The sequence below is a fragment of the Equus przewalskii genome, chromosome 21 (assembly GCF_037783145.1).
Source record: "Equus przewalskii isolate Varuska chromosome 21, EquPr2, whole genome shotgun sequence".
NCBI classification, from domain to species: Eukaryota; Metazoa; Chordata; class Mammalia; order Perissodactyla; family Equidae; genus Equus; species Equus przewalskii.
In genome coordinates this window covers 30783517-30804172 of record NC_091851.1, presented here as the reverse complement: position 1 = coordinate 30804172, position 20656 = coordinate 30783517, and the positions used below count along the sequence as shown (strand labels likewise).

Here is a 20656-nt window from a genome sequence, read left to right as displayed (position 1 = left end):
ACTCCAGCAGTGGATAAAGAGATACCAACAGAAATTTGTCAACAGATGATAATTCAGTGTGATAAGGGCCCCTCGAGTACTTAGAAGGGTCACCTGCCTTAATCTAGACCTGTTGGTGGCTGTGGGATAGACAGAGCAAAGTGAGAGAGAGTGTATATGCCTGAAGATACGGAGGTTCCAGATATAAGGTGATCACTCATTTTTGCAGTAAAGTCACTCTAGGTGTTCTATGGCTTTTTTTGCAACTAAAATACAAACGTTTTTAGAGATGCATGAATCAAATGTCCACATATAACAGTTTATTTAGTTGCACATACATATTTTAAGTCACATATTATTTAAAACAATATATTAATTTATGAATATTGCTTTTCCCACTCTTACCTTTCTTATAAAAAATTACGTTCAGACTTTTTACATGAATATTTGACTTCTATGTAGTTGTCACCATAGAGCCACTTTTTGGGTTATCTAATAATTTCTGAAAACATCACCTTCACTGCCTTCCAACTTGTTTGAGAGAGAGCACTTTTGAAAAATCAGCTTTGAGGAATAATTTACATATAATCAAATGCACCCATTTTAAGTATAAAGTTTGGTGAGCTTTGACAAATGTATACCCTTATATGATCTCCACCCAATCAAAAAATATAGAACATTTCCATCACCCCAAAAAGTTTCTTGGTGCCCCTTTACAGTCACTCTCCCCTGCCCCCATCCAACAGACACTAATCTACTTTCCGTCACTACAGGTTAGTTTTGCCTGTTTTAGAATTTCATGTAAATAGAATTATAGGGTATAGACCCTGGTGACCACGTTCAACGTAAAAACTCTTTTGAGATTCATCCATGTTGTTGCAGAGACAATACTTTTTGAGTCAGTATGTGATGCTATCACTGGAAATTTTAACCTGAGCATAATTACCTTTTTGTATAACATTAAAACGGGTTTTTTTTTTCATTTCTCCCATAGATATATATTGACGTGCATAATAACCACTTACTGTATTGCTTAAAAAATTTTATGGAAAATTTCAAATGTACATAAGTATAGACAGGATAGTATAGTGAACTTCCATGTACCCATCAGCCAGCTTCAATTATGAACTGGCGGCCACTCATTTCATGTCAGACTCTACCCACTAACCCTTTCCATGTTGTTTTGATGCAAAGCTTAACTCTAATACATCATCCATAAATATTTCAGCGTTTTTCTAAAAGATCCTTTTAAAAAATGTCTTCATAACTACACTACCATTATCAAACCTAAAAAAAACCCAACACTGTATTACTATTTAAAGGGATCTTTAAGAGGTTTGTTTACATGTAATACTTGGGATTGTGAGAAATAATTACTAGGTCTGTGGTAAAGTTCTTTGCCTCTGTGTTTACTGATTTTGTCAGGGGACTACTTATAATCATCCAAAACTAGCTCGACTGAGGTCATTTCAGGGTAATGTGTTTTCTCCAAAAAGTGCTTTTTGGTTCAAAACAAGTTGAGAGCTCATCCCATTATATGAGGGATTTTGTAAGAACTGAAATACAAGTAAACTCTTCCTCTTCTCAGAAGAAAAAAAAGTTTTTAAAGTTTTCTGTGGGGTAAATACCTATATTCAGTGTATTTGGTATTCAGGAGGTGATTTCGGAGTCTGTAATTTACTGGATGTGGAAGTGAGAGAAGGAAAGCAGTGATGGCTACCCTAGGTTCCAGTCGAGGAACAGAGTGGATAGTGGTACCTTTCCCTGAGATGTGAAACCCAGCCTAGTGGGCTAGAAGTAGTAGTTACTGAGTTCCAGAGATTTAAGATTGAGTAGCCTGTGGGCATCCCCCACAGAGATGTAGTTGGCAGTGTGTGTCTGGAGCTCAAGGAAGGGGTTTAGGCTGGAGATAAGAGATTTGGGAGTTGTCTCCTTCAGGTGCAAATGAAATCACCTGGGTCCAGTGAGAAGCGAACCCTGGCAGGTAAGGACCCGATAAAAGAGGTAACTGAGAAGCAAGAGCCTGATAGAGATAGGAGTAAAACCAGGAGAGGGTGGCATTGTAGAAGCCAGAGAAAAGTGCTTTAAGAAGGGAGTGGTCACATATTGTATGATTCCGTTTATGTGAGATGTACAGAAAAGACAACTTTATAGAGAAAGTAGGTTAATGGAGGTTGGAGGTAGGAATAGGAATTAACTATAAGTGGGCATGAGGGATCTTACTGGGGAGATGACATTCTGAAACTAATTTATAGTGGTAGCTGCACCATTCAGTGATGTTACTAAAAATCATTGTACACTTGAAATGGGTGGATTTTGTATGTAAAATACACTTCAGTAGAGCTGTTAAAAAAAAAAAAAGTGGTCGGGGCCAGCCCCGTGGCCAAGTGGTTAAGTTCGTGTGCTCCGCTGCAGGCGGCCCAGGGCTTCGCTGGTTCGGATCCTGGGCACAGACATGGCACCGTTCATCAGGCCATGTTGAGGCAGCGTCCCACATGCCACAACTAGAAGGACCTGCAACTAAGATAGACAACTATGTGCCGGGGGGATTTGGGGAGATAAAGCAGAAAAAAAAAAAAGATTGGCCACAGCTGTTACCTCAGGTGACAATCTTAAAAAAAAAAAAAAAGGTGGTCAAGTGTCCAGCACCACAAAGAATTTAAGTAAGACGCAGAATGCAGAGCCCATTTATTGGCTTGGTCATTCATTCATTGGTGACTGGCGTCAGAATGGAGAAGGGGAATTGGGGGCAAGATGGGACAGAAGCTAGTTGCAGTGAGTGGGGGAATGACTGGGTGGTGTAGATGACTCATTCCAGGTGCTTGTTTATGAAATGGAGAGGAAGGGGGTGGTGGCTGGAAAGGGCTGGGAGTTGTGAGGTTTCTTTTTTCATTTTTAAAATGTGTCAGAGGTCTGAGGTAGATCTGACAGAACAGACAGGACCTGCTGACCAGATGTGGGGAGAGAGGGAGAGAGGAGCCAAGTGAGCACACAGCTGTCTGGCTTGGGTAGCATGTGTAAGTCATCTCCTTTTGCCCACAGCTGGACTCAAGCATCACAGAAGGGCCTGACAGGAGGGAGTTTTTCAGACTGTACATCTGGCCTCTGTTCCCAGACATGGCTGGAAATGGGAGAAACAAACAGACTTACTGGATAAATAGGCAAGGGGGTGGGTCTCCTCCTGACTCTTTGCTCAAGCATCTTTCAGGGCCCTTCACATCTGGCCCTCACCTACCTGTCCAGCCTCTTCCCTCATTCTCAGTGGCCAGGTCAGCTTCCCATTCCCTGGCTGCTCTCCCAGGCCTTGCTGCCACCACTCAGGATGCTCTTCACAGTCATCCTTGACCAGCATGTAGTTGCCCTGCACTTGTCCTCAGAGGACTTGCAGGAAGGTCCTTGCTGGGAAAGGTAGGCACAGGTTGCTGCTCATCAGTAAAATCTTCTGCCTGCAAGGCCTATTCCTGACTTCTAGTTGTGGACCAAGGTTTGTCCCCTAGTTGTGGCAGGTCCTGCTCAAGTCCCAAATTTGAGGTCCACTTTCTCATTACCTACCTATCAGCTATAAAGTCTTATTGACTGGGCACTGGAAGAGCTTCTTGGTTGCTACTCTCTTTTTTGCTGAGGAAGATTCACCCTGAGCTAACATCTGTGCCAGTCTTCCTCTATGTTGTATGTGGGTCATTGCCACACAGCACAGCTGCCGACAAGTGGTGTAGGTCCATGCCTGGGAACCAAACCCAGGCTGCTGAAGCAGAGCACACCAGAGTTAACCACTGGGCCACAGGGCTGGCCCCTCTGTTGCTCCTTTACATTGAATGGTCTAGCTACCTCAACACCACAGAATTCAGAAAGACCTAGGTGCAGTCTGTTGCTCCAAAGTCATGATGGCTACATAAATTCCTTTATTCCCTGGGGTGAATGCTACCTCCCTCACTAGGCAATGAAATGCAGGCTGCCAAGAAGGACCCTCCAGGATTCTCTGCAGTGGGCCCAGTGCCAGCCCAGCCCCCAGCCCCAGGGAGTCCAGAGACCATCAAGGAGATGGCTCTTCCCCCAGAATATACCTGTGCTTGCTAGCAAGCTGGAGGGCCAAGGGCTAAGTGACCAATTCTGACCACTCTGGCCTTCCTGCTCCCTGCTCCATTTGACCAGGAGACCTCACCCTTCATCCTGAATTCCAGACTTAGCTATATCTAGGATGAGGGGAGGAACAATTTTTGTAGGGACCCTGGCCAGCTCGGGTACTAGAGCACTGGGAAGTAGTCATAGACCACTCTCTTTTTCAACCAACCAATCAATACAAGGAGAAGTCTGCATTCCACCAGAGGAGGGCTTCTGGGATCCAGTGTTCTAATTGGCTTAGTACCCTTACTTTGCCATCCTGACTATAGCTTAGCCACATAAACAAACCCAAAGAAGCTCCCTACTGTTTCTGGCCAGCACACATGGAAAGCACTCTCAAAGATCTGCCTCCCAAATTCACTTGCCCCATAGACATGACTCGCATGGGGCTTCTAATACATTTCCTGTGCCCCACCTGTTCTTGTAGGTTTTCTGCACCCTCCTTCACTTCCTGGGCCTGCCTTTATCTAAGGATGGGGACTTCGGCTCCTCTTTGACCCACACCCACAGCAGGAGGACAGATGCAACCCCTTCCAGGCCTGGCCCAGCCCCAGCTCCTGGGAAGGGAGCCGCTCTTGCTAATATGAGCAGCCAGACCACATCCCACACCAAGTCCTAGCCCCGCAGCCCCACTCTGGCGTGGGGCCCTGAGTAACAAAGAGGCAGACACTAAGTTTCCGTTAAGTTGTAGGAATTTATTTTAAATAACCTACAGTTGATTAAAAGGGAATTCATGATAAAAATAGAAGATACTTGAGGAAAGATGTGGGAAATGGACTCTGCACACACACTAAACTAACAATGCCTCTAAAACTAATGATTATAGCAAAAAATGTCTTCACATTAAAATTCTGCTTTTTATGTTTTTTTTCCATTTTTTACACAATTACAAAAGAAAAAATAAAAGCCCTAAAATCTTGATTATTTTTCCTTTTTTGGACCAAATACTCATTTTCCTCTAAATTTATTGACCTGTGGAACTTTTTATACAGTAAAATCTTTCAAGTGAAAGACTGGGGTTTAAAATGAAAAAGATGAATATCTGAAAGGGTACAGAGAATGCTCAGAACAAAGGATGATGGGAAAATGGTTTCAGTCACTGATTATTTCATTATCCTTAGACTCACTCACCCCTCATCCCTCCCCAACCCCAATCTACACGATCTTTAAGATCAAGAAAAAGGTTTAAATATTTTAAAATAATTAAAAAGAAATAAAAATTCACATTTAAAAAGGAACACTCAAGTCAGGAAATATTTTCCCATCATGCTTTTCTGTGAACAGGTGTCTGAACCAAAACACTGCTGATGTCACAACTGCTTCAAGTTTAATGAAAATTGATTCCCATGACAATAGATAGTGACAACTCTAACAGGTGCGCTGGGTTTTTGTTCTACTTAATTTTAAATTCCTGAAATGGGGGAGAGGGGAGGGAGTTTAGGAATTCATTTCTATTAAAATATAGAAGTTATTGCAAAACCCTAACTGTAAAAACGCACCAATATAATCGGACTTCGTATACAGTAGCTAAGAGAATCCAAATGCTTCAGTGAAACGATGAATTTGCCTGGCAGAACTCTGACAAATTCCCATCCACTTGCCCTCTTGAAAATAAAAACAAAATTCAAAACAAATCATACAGCTAGAATTTTGATATCTGAAATATTTTTAAATAAGTTGTCCATAGGACAACTGGCTCAGCTCTCCCTTATAATATCTCCAGGTTTATCTTTTCGCAAAGATGTTGGTTTGTTAAGACTTGCCGCCTCTCTCCCTCAGGTGCGAGGGCAAGTGAGGCTCACAGTTTATCCATCTTCCCCAAACCACATTGTTCCTTTTCACAGAACCCTGCCCCTCAAGACTGGCTAGAACTCGTAGTCCTCGTCAGCCATGTCGATGGCCCAGGCAAACTTCTCCCGCTGGGTTTTGTTGTAAATTTTCTCAATTGGGACCCCCCACTTCTTGCACCTGCAAATAAGGGAGAAAAAGTGGGGATCAGTGTGTCTTGGAGCAATTAACAGCCCAGACCTGAGGCCAGGGCTTGGACATGCCACCTTCTCCTTTACATCCACCTGCTGAAGATGAGAATTAATAATGCACCAGACATATTCTAAGAGCTTCATGTGCTCAACTCATTTAATCTTGACAATGACCTCTGAAGTAGGTGCTACTACAAGAGACAAATGAAAAACTAAGGTAAAGAGTTTAAGTAATTTGATTATGCTCTCATGCAGCTGGTGAGCATGGAACTGAAAACTGAACCCAAGCAGTCTGGCTCCAGAGTCCATGCACTTAACCACTGCACTATACTGCCTCTCAAGCTAACCAAACCTCTAGCACCAAACAGGGAGAAAGACTAGAATGGGTACAAGAGCTAGGTGGGACCCTGGCCCAAAGGAGTAGGTGCCATAGGTGATGATTCCTTCACTTAGGCCCAGAACTTAACAACTCAACTAAACTAATAAGCATCTTCAAATAAAAGCCACTGATTTGGGATGTTATTTTATGACGGGGAGGGGGGAGGGTGGCAGGCAGGGGGCAAATAAAGATAGAATTTATCTGCCTTTGTTAAAAGGTCCCTTTAACTCTTGGTGTAGGTTGCTCAGATCTGTATTCTCATTTTTGTTTTTTCTCTTTGTTCCAACCTTTCTTCCTCCACTTGTAAAAATTTTATTGAAAAGTTTTGTTAAGTGTAGATAGATGGGCTCTTGTATGTCTCCTTCAATAAGGGCTTAGAGTTTCCATTCTTGTCCTCAAGTTCCATAAGGAATGGGGACTACACCTGCCTTTTTAAAACACATAAAAACACTCAAAGGCAGTGTAACAGTATTGACCATTTAGGACCATCCACGATGTTCCAATACATTTGTAGTGTGCATGGCAGAAGGCAGAGGTTTCCCAGAGGACTAAAGTGTGCAGCATAGGAATGGCACATGAAGGCCAACAATGCTCTTGGGACCCACACCACCCTTCTCAAGCCAGCAGCAGGAGCTCAAGAAGGTCTCAAGGCTTACCAAGCCACTGTGATCCTCGGATCCAGATAATTGAGTTTGGATGTTCCCAGAGCAATTTGTTTATTTTCTTCTCGGTCTGTGGCCTGAACTTCGAGCTTCATCAACTGCTCCTCTAGTCTCTGCACAGCCTTCTTCTTTGACTCCACCACCCTGGAAGAATGGAAGTCATCAAGAGTCAGGCCTTGCTTCTGGAAAGAACACTGCAACCCCACCCTGCCACTTCGGAGCAATAAAAGCAGGAAAGGCCTAAGTACAGAGATTTCTAAAAGACATCACTCAGAAACCCTAGAAAAGCTAGAGCCCCAGGACCTCTGGCTGGTACTGCACCCGCTTTTCTCTCTCAACCAAACCCCAGCTTTACACAACACCAGGCACATACTTCTTGGTTTTTGCATCCTTCAGGACCTTGGCATCAGCCTTAGCACTTTTCAGGTCTCTCCGGGCATCTGCTAGCTGTTCCTTCTTGGCATCGATCTGCGTGGGGAAGAATAGCAGTAAGATTTAGGAATAAAATAAGCCCAGAGAGAAAAAAGAAGAGCTCCATCAGAGAAGATGAAACCTAGAAGTTGTCTCCACCAGACAGGCTCGCTCTCTCTCTCTCAGTGGTTTGCCAGGTAAAAACACCCAGGGGCGGCTTCATGAAAAGCAGATAGATGCACAGTGACTGCAGAATTCACTAATGGTTATTTGGCCATTTATGTTCTTCAGTGAGCCCTCAAGAAATGAGAATGCTATAGGCAATGATCCAGGGCCCCATTCCAGAAGCTCAGAGAAAAGAACCCACTGGGACTGGGAATGTGGGTGCTAATCTTCCAATCAGAGAACACTGGCGTTAGACCCAGGAGGAGGGCTATAGATGAGAGTTATTTATCAAATGGATTCTGTGCCAGGCTGTAGCGTTCATTCCAAGAATACTGCAGGAGATACTCTTTATGAAGCAGAGACAGGATCCTTGTATCTTCTGAGCCCAGCTCATTCCTGAGTTTGCCAGCACTCTGGGAAGGAGCTGCCAGCTTCTCAAGAAAAAAAGATGCACTGAAGAGAATACCCAAGGGACTAAAAAATGGCAATTAAAAGGTACCTAGGAGGCCAAACAGCTCAACTAGTCTGATCCAAGCCAATAGAAGGCATGGCCTGGCTTTGGCATTTTGTTTTTAAAAGGGGAGAGCTGAGATGAGAAGGAAATTATCACTCAAAAACAAAGATTTGAAAACATTTTTAGCTGTGGAACTCTTTTTCCAAATGAAATCTCATGGAGTCCCAGTCTATAAAGGAAGAGACAAGGGCAGTGTCAGCCTTTCTTGCTTGATCCCTCAAAGCACCCTGTGGAACCTAAGTTGTTCTTAGTTTCTGCTTAAGGATAGCAGCAGGCAACGCCATGGAGCTAGAGCCCAAACCAGTGAGCTCATGCTGCTGAGGGCAGGAGAACCCCAGACCTGCTATCACCTTCTAACCTGTGAGGTGGTCAAGGGAACCTTGCTGAATAAATACATGCATGATTCACACACATAGGGCTGTTGCTCTCAGCCTAGAACTGTCTGTTAGAATATACAGACACACAGCCTACAACTGGAAACAGAGGCCACCATTGTGAGAGAATTATTAAATACATTTTACTATGAATGGCTTACTTCCAACATCTATGTTGTCCAAAGTCAAGCTGAAGGAACTGATTCTATACACAAAAGCATCACAGACACCACTAGCCAGATTCTTCTTAGGCTAGAAAAGCAACAAACCACAATCTTTTAACCATTTCTGTGAATGGTAAATTGGCAGGCTATGTCAAATTCTCTCAAAGCATCAAAGACTCCATTGATTCACTTGGAAAACAGGGGCGTGTGTTTGCTTTGTGGGCACACAGGAGAGGGTTCCTGGGCTTGGAGGGCTTGTCTGGCAGGCAGCCTGGGCTTGCCCGAACAGTGGTTCCAGAGTGAGATCAAAAGACGACCTCATGCTCCAAGGAGGGGTCTCCTGAATTAGGTAAACAACACCTGAATATTCATGCTTTTATTTCTGTCTTGGAACGATATCATGAGAGTAAACGATACCAGATGTCCATCATTTAACAGAGCGGCAGCAAATGGGAGCTGCTAGGATGGGCAATCTATAGGGTTCTTTGCCTGCCAACCATATGGTCCAAGGATTTGAAAGGTCTATGGACATACATTCATTTACTGTGGACATGTACGTCCCTTCAGGAAAGCGAGATGGCATCTGCAGCATGAACTGCTGATTATGTGTGTCTTTTGACCCAAATGTACTACTCCTGGATATTTATCTTGAAGAAATTTCAACAGAAAGAAAACGTTCTAGGCCTGAAAATGTGTAGGTAATGTCACTCTGCAGCCATAGTTTTTTAAACTGGTTGTCCAAGTATAGATTTTTGTGAATGTGGATGGAAAATACAGATATTTTCATAAGATTTTACAATTGTAGAAATCTTGAAGTATCATTTATATTCATTACTACCTTAAAATTTACAGCAGTTATTAGACCCACCTTAAGATCTTACTAAGTTAAGGAAGCACATCTATTACCATATCAAAATTCAAAATATATTTGGTAAGTATATCTCAAGATAATTGGTTTCCTTTGTAACCTGATGTGTCCCTATGTGTCTGCTCTGTAGTGAAATATCTGCAAGTTCTCATGTGGATTACTACATTAGAATGGGTTAGTTATGTAGCCATTGCTAACAGAAATGCTCATCATCAAATGTTAAGTGCCTTGTGGCTTAAAAGCTCAGTACCAGGCAGAGTTGCAAGGAGGAGAGAGGCACATGGAAGAGGAACAGCATGCACTTGTTTGCACGTTCAGTCTCTCCCTCTAGGGCAGCAACTCGGGCACAGAGCCAGTATTCAACAGATGTCTGATGATGAGCTATATAAAAATATGATTCATGTGGAATATGTAAAAATAAAAATAGTTGTGCTAGGATTAGGAGAAAATTAAATATCATTGTTTCATCATCTTTTCAATTTGAAACAATCTAATTTGGAAATGGTTGTATTTCTGGGCTGCGGCAAGGAATTGTGAAGACTTTATATCCATTATCCTCATGTATAATAAGGACAATAATTAGCAATATTTCAAAGAGGGTACATCAAATTTCACTTTTCAAAATAGAAAGTGGCCAATGTAGAACTTATGTCCACAGAATAAAGACTTCCTCAAGAGTGGGTACTTGACGTTCAGTATCTTGATCGGGGATAACTACTATCATATGTCCATTTGTTTATCTTTAGCATGGAACTTTCTTCCGTAACAGACCCAGAACTGACTTTCTGATATCCAAGCCCAAAAAGATGGATTATAAATGCCTCTTGTTTTCAGATTACTGCCCACAGCAGACATGGTCCTCTTCATTTTGCTACCCCACCATCCAGGTCCAAGATACCTTAGATTGCAAATTCATCATGGACTTCTCAAAAGTTTTTGGTGGTGCTCTCTGATGGTTACAAAGAATTGCAACAGCTCGGTTGGCACGGTTATAAGATAGGATCTTTGCTGGAATATTCTCATCCGCTGTAAACAAAGAAACATGATAATAAGAGAGTCAGTTTGTATACCAAGAGAAGTTTACAGTGTGCCTTCTGCAGTGCTTCATCATGATTTCACTGGCCTCATCTCAGATGATCAATTCAAGTTCCTCCAAGGCACAGGGCAAAATCTCAGAGTCATCTGCTTGCCTCAGTGCCCACCTCCTCCACCTACCTACCCAGTGTAGCCTGAAGAAAATATGGAATTGGGACAAAAAGAATGTGTAGAAGAGGGTAAGACAAACGGATGACCACAAGTTTTACATTTTAAAACCACAAGGCGTATAATTTTTAAAAAGAAAAAAAATGTCATCCAAGGAATTTTTTTTACTTGTGTCTCATGGCATTCTTTACCCCAACCTAAAATACTGACCCTCAACATACCCATCTGTGGCTTTTGTGCCTCATATTCTAAAGCCATTTGCTATTTATAAAGGACAGCAGAGATTTAGCAGTGACTGGGCTCCAGGAAAAAAGCTGGTAGGTCTTGATAATACCTTTGGTAGCTGGTTTTTAGGAAGAATACTACCTACTCTTAAAGGGAAAAAAAATGACAAATCTCAGGGAAAGGACTTGCTCCTGTATCTTTTTAGTAACCATGACAACCTTAATGCTCTCCAATTTAACAGAACATCACAGCACTGTCTTCACTCTCTGAGCTTTTAAATAACATAAAACACAAAATGCAGGCATTTTCAGAGCAGAGAGAAAGCCCCTGTCAGCATTCCATAAAACCAATCCAGAAGGTGGGGTAGGAATGGGGAAAGCAGCACTGATCTTATGTTTATACAACTAAGCCTCAGCTCTCTATTAGAAGTATGGAGGGAAAAGTTTCTAGTCACAATGTTAAGGAGAAGAGGTGGAAGAGATCTAAGACTTAGCTGAGCCAAGTACACTGAACACCATCAGTAAGCGTGTGGGCCATGTCTGGCCAAGTAATACTTACGGGCTGTGAGTTCTTTTAGCTGCTGCTGTAGCGTGATGGAGGCATTGTATGTACGGAACACCTTGGCTGTCAAGCCTTCCATGAGATCCTGAAGATGCTTATTTAGAATACCAGTCTGGAGGAGACAAAGCAACAAAGAGGATGTTGGGATTTAGATAAAAGCCATAGCCCCCTGCCCCTTCTGGCAAGCTGTAGGACATTTATGCCAGTGCGATCACAACCTTGCCAAGTTTACTGCTCTGCTAGCAAGAGATTAGGAAAAGAGGGAAAAGATTTCCAGAATAAAGGCTTGCATGATACTTCCCTAAGAAGTACTTCCATCTTAAGTAGGCCAATAAAGCAAATTTGTCCTTCCCTATTAAGATCTTCCCTGATATTGGGGACAGGTCTTGGATCTCCAGCAGAGGTGGTTGGGCATCCAGCCAAGAAAAGGCTCTGCAGAGGAGGAAAAAAGGCAGACTTTGTCTACCTAGTCTCAGGGCTTTGCCCAAAGATTCACTGTGCCCCAAGGGGAGAAGAGTGAATGGGATACACAGAAAAGGTTGAAGGAAGAGACCAAGTCACCCCCAGGTAAGCCTCTCCTTTAGGAGCTTGTGAGACACCCTAGTTAGGCCCCTCTTCAAACCAGACCACTTTGTCCACTCACATTGAGTCTATCAAAAAGATCATCTTCCGGCTGTTTGTTCTCCATAAATAGTTGTAAGTTCTTAAAAACCTAAAAGAAAGAAGCAGAGTCTAATTATTATTTTTAAAACCTTTATTTTGGAAATAATGGCAATTTTTAAAAACTTACCAAAAAAAAAAAAAAACCCCACAAAGCACAAGGAACACCCATATCCTTTACCCAGATTCACCAACCATTAACATTTTACCTCATTTACCATCTGTGCAGTGCACATGTCCACTCATTCATTCTTTCTACATATAGTATGTATATACATAATTATTTGTTCTGAACCATGTACTCACATACATTATAGCCCTTCACCCTTAAATATTCCAGTGTGTTTTCTAAGAATTTCCTAAGGATAGAGATATTTCCTTACATACATACTTAGCTTCATAAATTTACATTGATACATACTTTACTGTCCATATTCCAATTTTGTCCATTGACCTAATGATGTCCTTTACCTCCACAGTATGGAATCCAATCTAAACTCAGGTATTCCATTTACCTGTCAGGTCTCTTTATTTAATCTGGAACATTTCTACAGACAGCAAAGACTAATCACTGATTAAATATCAGACTGCTGAAGGGCTGGATTTCTGGGGTCCTGCACTCTGTAGGTCTCTGGTTTAAGCCCAATACTTTTGGGGTACCATGGAGCTGCAGCACCCTCTTCAGCTATGGGGCTCAGAGACCTGGGAATTAAAGGGCTACCTTTTTGCTCAATCAGGAGATGGGGAGAGGTTGAGCAAAGCTTATCCTGAAATGTGGTTAAATCATTAAAACAACGCGGCGGGGTTATCTTACATTGAATTTGTTGCGAGGGCCAACTCTCCAATGCATGTTCTATTGAATATTGCTACAGGGATGGCCCCTCATTCCCAGGAAGGTAGCATGGGGTATGGGGTGAGGGGTAGGGGCTTTTAAAAGGAGATACACAGGACACCAAATACCTCTCCCTTCTCTTTCAAGTCATTTTTTTCCAGTGCTCAGCAAAGTGCAGAGCACACGAAAAGCACACAACAAATGTTTGTTGAATGAATGAAAAACAGGCCAGTGAACATGGGCCACATTAACTTACTCGTTTCTCAACAGGGACTTTGTTATAGTATCTGATCGAGTCCTTCCCAAGGAAGTCAAACTCTACCACATATTCCTGACCATCCAGCTCTGGATGCAAGTTGATGTGCTCCACACGAAGTGAGCAGCAACCCACAGTGTCTGCTGTTTCTCCTTCCTCCTTCTCATTGCCTGCTCTCAGAGCAAGCTGTCCAGGGAAAAGAGGAAAAAAAGATGAGCATGAATGAAGAAACTTGAATCTCACAGGGTCTCTAGAAAACCAAAATCAGAAGCCTCCCACTTCTCTCTAGGGACAGAAGATCAGTCTGCAAGGCCTGGGAATTCTGGATTCTGTACTGCTGCTGCTTCCTCTATAAAATGAAGTATGGAGAGTCACGGGGATATTAAACTTTCCCAGAAATCCAAGCTTCTCTTTACTTTAGTGTCCTCTCAAATGAGGATGGAGGGAAGGAAGAACATTTTTTTAAAACAAAGCAACAGGGGCCGGCCCCTTGGCCGAGTGGTTAAGTTCACGCGCTCCACTTCGGTGGCCCAGGGTTTTACTGCTTTGGATCCTGGGCGCGGACATGGCACTGCTCATCAGGCCATGCTGAGGCAGTGTCCCACATGCCACAACTAGAAGGACCCAAAACTAAAATACACAACTATGTACCGGGGGGCTTTGGGAAGAAAAAGGGAAAAAAAAAAAAAACCTTAAATATATATATATATATTAAAAAAAGAAAAAACAAAGCAACAAATGAGGGAGTGTTTCTATTCTAGGCAATCAGACTCAAAAGGTCTTAATTTTGCTTAACTTTTGAGACAATTCAGAATTTGTGCTAAAATATAAACAGTGCAAAGTTGGGGGGACAAACATGAAGTCTTTTTCTTCTAAAGAGTAGAGAGAAACTGATTTCCAGGGCACTGTCTTTCAAACTGTGGTGGTGATACATTAGCAGATTGTTTAACCAATTTTAAAGGTTATGACCATCCTCTTTTAAAACAAGAAACGATAAAAAAAAAAATCAGAATTCACTGTTCATAGAAAGGCAAGGCATTCTTTTGTGCGACTTTTGCTTCAGTACACACAAACACAAATATATTTATGTGTGTTGAGTTGTGATGTAAAATAAAATTTTTTGGTGGCTCATAGTCATTGAAAGTGTCAGGACTAGGCCAGCCCAATGGCACAGCGGTTAAGTTCACAAGTTCCACTTCTCGGCAGCCCAGGGTTCGCCAGTCCAGATCCCGGGTGTGGACATGGCACTGCTTGGCAAAAGCCATGCTGTGGTAGGTGTCCCACATATAAAGCAGAGGAAGATGGGCATGGATGTTAGCTTAGGGCCAGTCTTCCTCAGCAAAAAGAGGAGGATTGGCAGTAGTTAGCTCAGGGCTAATCTTCCTCAAAGAAAAAAAAAAGAGTCAGTATTTCTGGCATATTCAGATTCATGCAAATCCTCCCATCAGGCAGACTGTATTCAGACAGCAGCAGACACTGAACGCCTTTCTCCCCACTTCTACCCTCCTTACTGGACCAGAGATTAAGTGAGCAGGACCATGAGTGTCCAGGCTGTCACTGCCTGTCTAGTACTTAGCCAGGGCCTGGAGAAGTAAAGGCTCTCTACATCTTTGTTCAGCGGAACACATTAGGCGATACGACAGGAAGATTTTCTCACCTTGTCGATGAAGTACAGGGCTACAGCTCTCTGCCGGACTTTCATCTCTTTGGACTTCCAGTCTTCTCGATACTGGTTCCGGATCTTGTCCACACACTTCTTCAGCCGCCGAGCAGTCTCATATTTCTGCCAGTCTTTCTCACCCTGCAAGACCCAACCCCAAAGGTAGACTGCTTAAGGATGGTGGAGTATAGACAGACTGAATATCCAAGTTCAGAGCTCTGAACCAAAGAGGAGGAACTTGAGCTTAAGCAAGGCAGAAAAAGAGTAATGAAGAGAAATTTCAGGGCATTTAACCTGATGAGAACTCATGCTGTCCCATTTCACTATCAAACACAACTGCTTCCTATCTAATTGCTAAGAAAGCCTCTGGCTTTCATTCTGTAAAATGTTTATGTTCTTGGGAAAAGTCCACATGGCATGTCCCCAAAATTGACTTCTGTCAACACAAAGGGTATAAACACCCCCATTCCCACATCAGCCTCACAGCTTTGCTGCTGAATCTGCGACCCAAGAGCAGTTTTCTGCTATGACTGAATTTCATTAAATTCAAGACAACCATTCAGTTTGATGGAACTGTCAAGGAAGCAGAACCAAAAATTACAACATGTCATTACTAAGGAACACAATGACTTCCAGGAACAGCTGTAATTATTCACCATTTTCCAACTTCTGCATTTAAAAGTATTCTCAATTAGACTGAGGGAAACAATGTTACCGGGAAGACTTTTTTTTTTTTAACATTAGAACTTTTGGTAGAAGGTTTAAAAATTTATTCTAAAGCCAATAAAGGTTTTTTAAAGAGTATGAAAAGACTGAATCTAATCAACAGTGACAGGAGATTTCTGCTACCATGTGGAACAGAAATAGATTCACAAGCAAGGACCGATAATAACATCAGCTGAGAAAGGGTAAGGAAGAAAAAAAAATCCAAGAAATCGAAGAGGGCGAGGGAGTATTACAAGGCCTAAAACAGACTATATGACATGAACACAGGGATGGAATTTAAGAACCCAACAATCTCTGATGTGTCTTTTGTGTGTGTGTGTGTGTGTGTGTGTGTGTGTGTGTGTGTGCGCGCGTGCGCGCTTGAGGAAGACTGTCGCTGAGCTAACATCTGTGCCAATTTTCGTCTATTTTACGTGGGATGCTGTCATAGTGTGGCTTGACCAGTGGTGCTACATCCACGCCAGGGATCCAAACCTGTGAACCCTGGGCCACTACAGCAGAGCATGCGAATTTAACCGCTACACCACCGGGCCGGCCTCAAGAATCTCTGCTCTTAATTTCCACACCCCGCAACAAAGGAAAGGCGTAGTGATTTCTACCCATACATGCCTGGTTCCCACCAATGATATGGACACGTGGTCCTTGAGGCATAAGAACTGTGGTCAAGGTAACTGGCTTTCTATGCACACAGGAGTATGGGGTACATGGAGCAGGAAATGTCTTCTACTTCTAGCTCTAACAAACGCTCAGAAATGAGAGCTTGCTCAGGTATGCTAAGGAGTCATCAGCACTCTGTCAAACTGTGTGCGGACTAGTTGTATCTACAAGTTTGGCTACAAAACGAGAGGTTCAGTAACTACTTCTTGTTGTGGGTGCATGATTTAGTACTTGGTGATACAGAAGAAATATCTAAGTTCTATTTCCTGACATTGGGAAGCTGAAAATTTCTCACTGATTTTTCTAAGTACATTTTGACATTTTAAGAGGTGAATAAGAAAAGGTGCGATACAAACTGTCCTCATGTATAAGTCAGTAATAAATCTCCATGACAACTGTTCTTACACACACACACACACACAGAGAAAAGTTAGAACATGAAAGGTGCATCTTCAACAGTACAGTCTCCAGCTCAGGAATGGACAATCTCCCATCACTCTAACGTGCATAGGCCCCCAAAACCTGACTCTGAGTCTTCAAAGTCCCGTAAGGTTACATTTGCTCAGTTCCTTAGTCATGCCACTGAAACAAGGTTTAGAAAAACCTAACAAATAAGTCATTCACAGAAGATACCACAAAACGAACTCTTCTTCACAGGTTGGCTGGGCCCTGGCACAAGGATCCAGGATTCTCTGAACTAAGAACACAGAGATGGGGATGGGCGCAGAAGCCACCCTGTTTAGGTCTAGCACGGGAGGGCTGGCCTCCAGGAAGTATGCTAATCCCTGCTGCCTTCAGTTTCCCTAAACAGAATCCAGAGAGTAAAAGGCATTTTTGAACAAGCTTTCTCAGACTACCTGTGGAAAATAAAATATCTATTTAGGTATTCCAGGCAAAGTCCTCATGAAAACCGTCTCAGTAAACCAAGGTATCCACTATACAGGGGCTGCCTTTAACACTTTCTCCTCTTCCCCTACCTCAGTCAACCTTCTGTAGTGGATAAGAATCTAACTTGATTAATTATACAAGACATTCTTTGGGTTACTTGTTTTTAAACTAGTGGGCCCACTGTATTCTCTCTCTCTTTCTAATATAAGTGCTTACTCGTTAAAGTACAGTAGGGTAAGTAGAGTGAGGTTTGGATTCAGGATAGCAAAGTGGGAGGTGAGCCAACCCTGTTCTCCAATCCTTTCTCAGAAATTTGTATTGGAAAACATTTGCCAGTATTCTTAAGGGGCTCTTTACTTCTCACTTAGCTGGTGATCCCTATGTGAGTTTGCCATTTTATAGAGCACCAAAGAGAGTGAATGGCATTCTGAATTCAAACGTACCTCATTTAAATAAAAGACACAATAAACTGGCCCTATATAATTATACCATGTTTAAAGATAAAATCCAACCAGCTTTCAATACATACCCATTTTTAATTATATTTGTCTTTCTTAATAGAGTCCTTTATATATTTAAATCCTTTTTCAGACATTAGTGTATTTTCTTCCAATACTAATACCTTTCATTCTGAACAAATCTTTTTTTTAAAAGACTTTGTGTTATACGGATTTAAGCATACAGCTTGACCAGTTTTGACAGTTCATGACTCATGTAACCTACACCCCATCAAGATAGAGAATAGTTCTATCATTCCAGAAAGTTCCCTCATGCCCCTCTCAGTTAATCACCAAACAAGAGACTACTGATCCTTTACTCTTATTTCTATCATCATAGATTAGTTTTGCCTAATCTAGAATATTATATAAATGGAATGACAGAGACTCTTGTGTCTGGCTTCTCATTGTGTTTTTAAGATTCATCCATGTTGCTGCATTTATCAGTAGTTCACTCCTTTTAATTGCTGGTATATATGGTATTTCTATAACTATCACTACTGTGTTTGACTATAACATTATGTGTTTATTCTGTCGATGGACCACTGGGATATTTCCAGCTTTGGACTCGCATGAAAATAGCACTACTGTGAACATTCTTGTACAAGTCTTTTTGTGGACATATGTTTTCATTTCATTTGGGGCAAAAATACTTAGAAATGGAATTAGTATCTCACTGTGGTTTAAGTCTGCATTCCACTCATAATTAGTAATGTTGAGTATTCTTTCACATGGTTATTTATTGACAATTCCTCTATCTTGTAAAGCTTTGGGTCAAGTCTTTTGCTCTTTTTTATGGAGATGTTTGTCTTTTTATTGTTGTGTATACTCTAGATACAAGTCTTTTGTCAGATATGCATGTTGCACATATTTTCTCCCAGTCTTAACTTGTATATTTATTTTCTTAATAGTGTCCTTTGTTGAACATAAGTTTTTAATTTTAATGAAGTTTACTTTATCGATTGTTTCTTTTACTTTTAGTGTTTGTGTCCTAAGAAATCTACTCCAAGGTCATGAAGATGTTCTACCATGACATATCACCTAGAAACATGAAAGGTTTTAGCTCTTACACTTTAAAATTTAGAATTTTATACCAAGAAGTCAGGTTCAGAATATAATTTAAAAAAATAAGCAAATGTCTTATTTTATCTAATAAAACTCACCAAACGCAGAGCTTCCCAAGAGCATAAAGCTCTATAAAGATATTTTCCTTCAATCTAGCCCTTTAATTCCAGGATGGTTACATTTAAAGGGTTGTCATCAAATATACCTTTGAAACCCCACAGAATTATACGTTCTAAAAAGAGAAAAGGCAGAATTGTGTATCTGGCACTGAGAATATTTTAATAGAATTGAATGCAGTATGATGTCAACATTAAATGAGTCCTGAAGTTTGCTGTACTTCATTTATAAGAAAACTCACCATGATAAATTTTGTTTGTAAAGTTAAAACTGGTGTTTGAAGAACCTTACTTTTACTAAGGGCTACTTTTCCAGGTTATGAGACTAGATAATGCTTCCAAACTTGGCAGTGGATTAGATTTAGCAGTGAGTACCTATAACATGCGGGAAGTGAATGAGTAAAATACAAGTACAAGAGCAAGCAAAGAATCTTAGAATAGGAGAAATCTCTGGAGGCTAAGCAGAAAAGTGTAAAACAAAGCCCCATGATGGTAGCCTCCCATAAATTGGACCTAAAGACCTCCATAAAGTAAAACCACCAACTACCACCCTTCACATTCTACTACAAAAAAGCTTCTTCTTTATAGACTTTTGGATCAGACCAGGTCAGTGAAATCATGCTTTAATTATTGCTTTGCTCCAAACATATAGTGATAAAAGTGCTCCATACAAGAAGTGGGGACCTGAAGCCAAGGGCTGTGTTAGATTGGGCTGAGCTGGGCTGGAAGACTCCGTCTAAGACGGGAAGAATGAGCAGAGAAGTGGAGAGCAAAGAGGAGGAAAAGAAATGATACAGAGACCAAAGCCACTTCCCAGTCAAAAGCATTTACAAACAGAAATTCCAAAAGACAAGGAAAATGCCTTAGAAAAACTGTCGACAAAACAATACTTAGTACATGAATTCACTTTAGGTAACATTTTAAAGAGCAATCTGACAAAGGTTTTCAAATAAATATGTTTAGTATGACTAAAGAGAAGAAATTATGAAACAGAAATGAAATAAAATCAGGTAGATACAAAATAAAATTAGAAATTCTGAAAACAAAAAATAATTGAAATAAATTATAGAAGGGATAAACTTTAGGTTGGATATAATAAAAAAGAGAATTAGTGAATTGGGAGTCCTAGACAACTTCCCCAAAATGAAGACCATTTAGGTCTAAAGAGATAAAGACTATGAAAATATAGTTTAAAAAAAAAAATGTGTAGATTGAGAAGCTCCAACATTCATCTAATAGGACTCTAAAAGAAGCAAATGGAAGGAATGGCCTAGAAGCTGTGGAAGAAATAATGGTTCAGAGTTTTCTAAAATAAAAATACATTAGCCCTCAGATTGAAAGTCTAGTTTGAGTATCTATAAAAATACATCTATACTTAGACACAGGATAGTGAAACCACAGATCACCAATGATAGAGATATATATTATTTATTGAAGAAAAGATAGATTATGAGGATGGAAATAAAGAAATTTTCAGGTAAACAAAAGGAGAATTTGCCACCTATGGATCCTCACTAAAGAAACAGTAAAGGGTGTATTTCAACAAGAGAAGTAAACCCAGAGGGAAGGTACTGAGTACAGAAATTAATCAAATATTTGACTGTGACAACTGTTGACTGGCGAGAGGGTTAGAGTTTTATGGATGATTGTGTTTTTGTGGAGTTTTTTTAACAAAAAGAAAGATGAGGTATAA

General features: G+C 41.2%; 1 protein-coding gene across 1 annotated transcript in view; it reads right to left on the bottom strand.

Annotated features, from left to right (window-relative positions):
* Window positions 1-4775: 4775 nt before the first annotated feature.
* The window catches only part of TOP1 (DNA topoisomerase I), an 85768-nt gene continuing 69887 nt past the window's right edge, over window positions 4776-20656 (bottom strand). The window contains exons 14-21 of the mRNA XM_070589233.1: window positions 15012-15155; window positions 13355-13540; window positions 12250-12318; window positions 11604-11718; window positions 10516-10643; window positions 7495-7589; window positions 7116-7265; window positions 4776-6069 (exon numbers count right to left, since the gene is read on the bottom strand). Coding sequence (XP_070445334.1) covers window positions 5967-6069; window positions 7116-7265; window positions 7495-7589; window positions 10516-10643; window positions 11604-11718; window positions 12250-12318; window positions 13355-13540; window positions 15012-15155 — 990 coding nt within the window. The 3' untranslated portion in view covers window positions 4776-5966. The remainder of the gene's footprint in view (window positions 6070-7115; window positions 7266-7494; window positions 7590-10515; window positions 10644-11603; window positions 11719-12249; window positions 12319-13354; window positions 13541-15011; window positions 15156-20656) is intronic.